We start from the raw sequence: 1987 nt of genomic DNA on the forward strand, positions 1-1987 counted from the left end.
TGGGTGATGGTGAGCTGACGGAGGGGAGGGATGATGGGTGGGATGGTGGGAGGATAGTGTGGTGACGGAAAGGTGGGATGATGGGTGGATGGTGTGCTGACAGAGGGTGGGATGATGGGTGGATGGTGTGCTGACGGAGGGTGGGGTGATGGATGGATGGTGTGCTGACAGAGGGGTGGGATGGTGGGAGGACAGTGTGGTGACGGAAAGTGGGATGATGGGTGGATGGTGTGTTGATGGAGGGGTGGGATGGTGGATGGATGGTGTGCAGTTGAAACGCTGTGGTTGCAGTGCTGACTGCTTTTTCTCTTGGCAGGACACCAGCTACACATGGGGGACTCCTGGCCCCGGACTTCTGCACAGGAAGCACCAGAGCTGAACCGCCAGTGCTGGGTCCTTGGGCACTGGGTGTGACGGAGACCCCACCTTGGCCCTGGACCTCAGGCTACAGCCGGCACCACCCTCCTGCCCCAAGCCCACCAGTCTGGCACCACCAGGAGTCTGACCTGTGTGCTATGAGCTCAGCCAGCCTTCTCGGAAGACACCAGGCCTGGCCTTCCCGAGGCAGCCTGGGCCTCAGAGCCCTGGGGTGAGGGGACATACAGTGCTGCACATGGCTACTTTGGGACAGCGACCCCTAACTCTTGTCATCACCACAGGCCTGCAGGGGGTGGCTGGTACCAGGAACAACATTGACACCAGCTACTGAATGCCTGGGTGCCCAGAAGCCAGCCAGGGAACCCAGAAGGTGCCCAGAGGTTGCAAAGCTTGTAGGGGGGCGGGGACAGCTGCGCTGGCTCTAAGGTGGAGGTCACATGGTAGACACACAGCAGGGGCTCAATAAATACATGTTGACCTGCCTGGTTGCTGTGTGTGAAGGCCAGTTGCTCTTGGGGCTGCCTGTTACCCCACTTGTGTGTTCATCAGTCCTGAGGGTGCTGAGCTGAGGAACAGGCACCGAGGGTGTGGCTGGAAGGGAGCCTAGCAACTGGGCTGAGGAGAAGTACAGAGAGAGACTGGCAGGGCTGCCTTGGGCTCCAGAGAGCAGAGGCCAGACAAGCAGGCATTGCGGGTGGTCCAGAGCTGGGCCCCTGAACTCAAGCCCCAAACTGGGGAGTTAGCGGAACCACATTTCTCTGGAAAGCTTAGCAATGCCCTGACTCCCATAGGGGACCCTTAGTCCTGAGTCCAGGGTCACCTTTCCATAAAATTCTAGGCCTTAGACGTCTGGAGAAATACTCCCTGTCATGAAGATGAAGACATTTCAGGTCACAGAGGTGAAGGAACTTGCCCAAGTTCACAGAACTAGCAAATGTCAGAGCTCAAGTTTGAACCAAAATTGACTCCAACTCCAGTAATCTCTCCAAACAGATCTCTTCCCAGAAGTATCTCTAAAGGTTTCCCTCAAGCAGAGCCCTTTCTTCTCATTCATCCATAAATCTACAGCCATCATCTACCTGTCCATCCATCATCCATTCACCCACCACCCAGCCAGTCTTCATCCATCCCCCACCCACCCGTCACCATCCATCAACCCATCATGCTCCCATCCATCCTTCCACCCACCCATCAGCCAGCCATCCTTTCTCATCATCTCGCCATCCAGCCATCCTTCATCTTCCTCCGTCCATCATCCATCCAAACAGTGCTATCCATTATTTGCCAACCTTGCATCAGACATCCATCAGTCCTTCCGAGCATCACTTATTAGGCAGCCTTCCTCCATGTATCCGTGTATCCACCCCTTTTATGACTGTGCTCCTACTGTGTGCTCCTACTGTGTGCTCCTCCTGCGGCAGGGACCTGAGATAGAGCTCGTGCGAGGCTGTCTGAGCTCCAGAGCTCCCAGATGTGAGGACAGACCCTCGGACACCCGCAGCGGGCAAGGGCCGTGCTGTGGTGCGTGGCTCTGCGGAGGACTCTCGGGCTCAGGCCGCAGCTCCTCTACTTGTGACTTTGGGCGAGTTCTTTGACCTCTCGGTGCCTC

The 1987-nt window shown here is 56.8% G+C and overlaps 1 protein-coding gene across 1 annotated transcript in view; it reads left to right on the forward strand.

The window, feature by feature from the left end:
• The window catches only part of GSG1L (GSG1-like), a 261256-nt gene extending 260842 nt beyond the window's left edge, over positions 1-414 (forward strand). The window contains exon 7 of the mRNA XM_006896574.1: positions 317-414. Within this exon, the coding sequence (XP_006896636.1) occupies positions 317-414 (98 nt within the window). The remainder of the gene's footprint in view (positions 1-316) is intronic.
• The last annotated feature ends 1573 nt before the right edge of the window (positions 415-1987 follow it).

The sequence above is a fragment of the Elephantulus edwardii genome, unplaced genomic scaffold, assembly GCF_000299155.1.
Source record: "Elephantulus edwardii isolate Elephantulus edwardi_28Jun2011 unplaced genomic scaffold, EleEdw1.0 scaffold00186, whole genome shotgun sequence".
NCBI classification, from domain to species: Eukaryota; Metazoa; Chordata; class Mammalia; order Macroscelidea; family Macroscelididae; genus Elephantulus; species Elephantulus edwardii.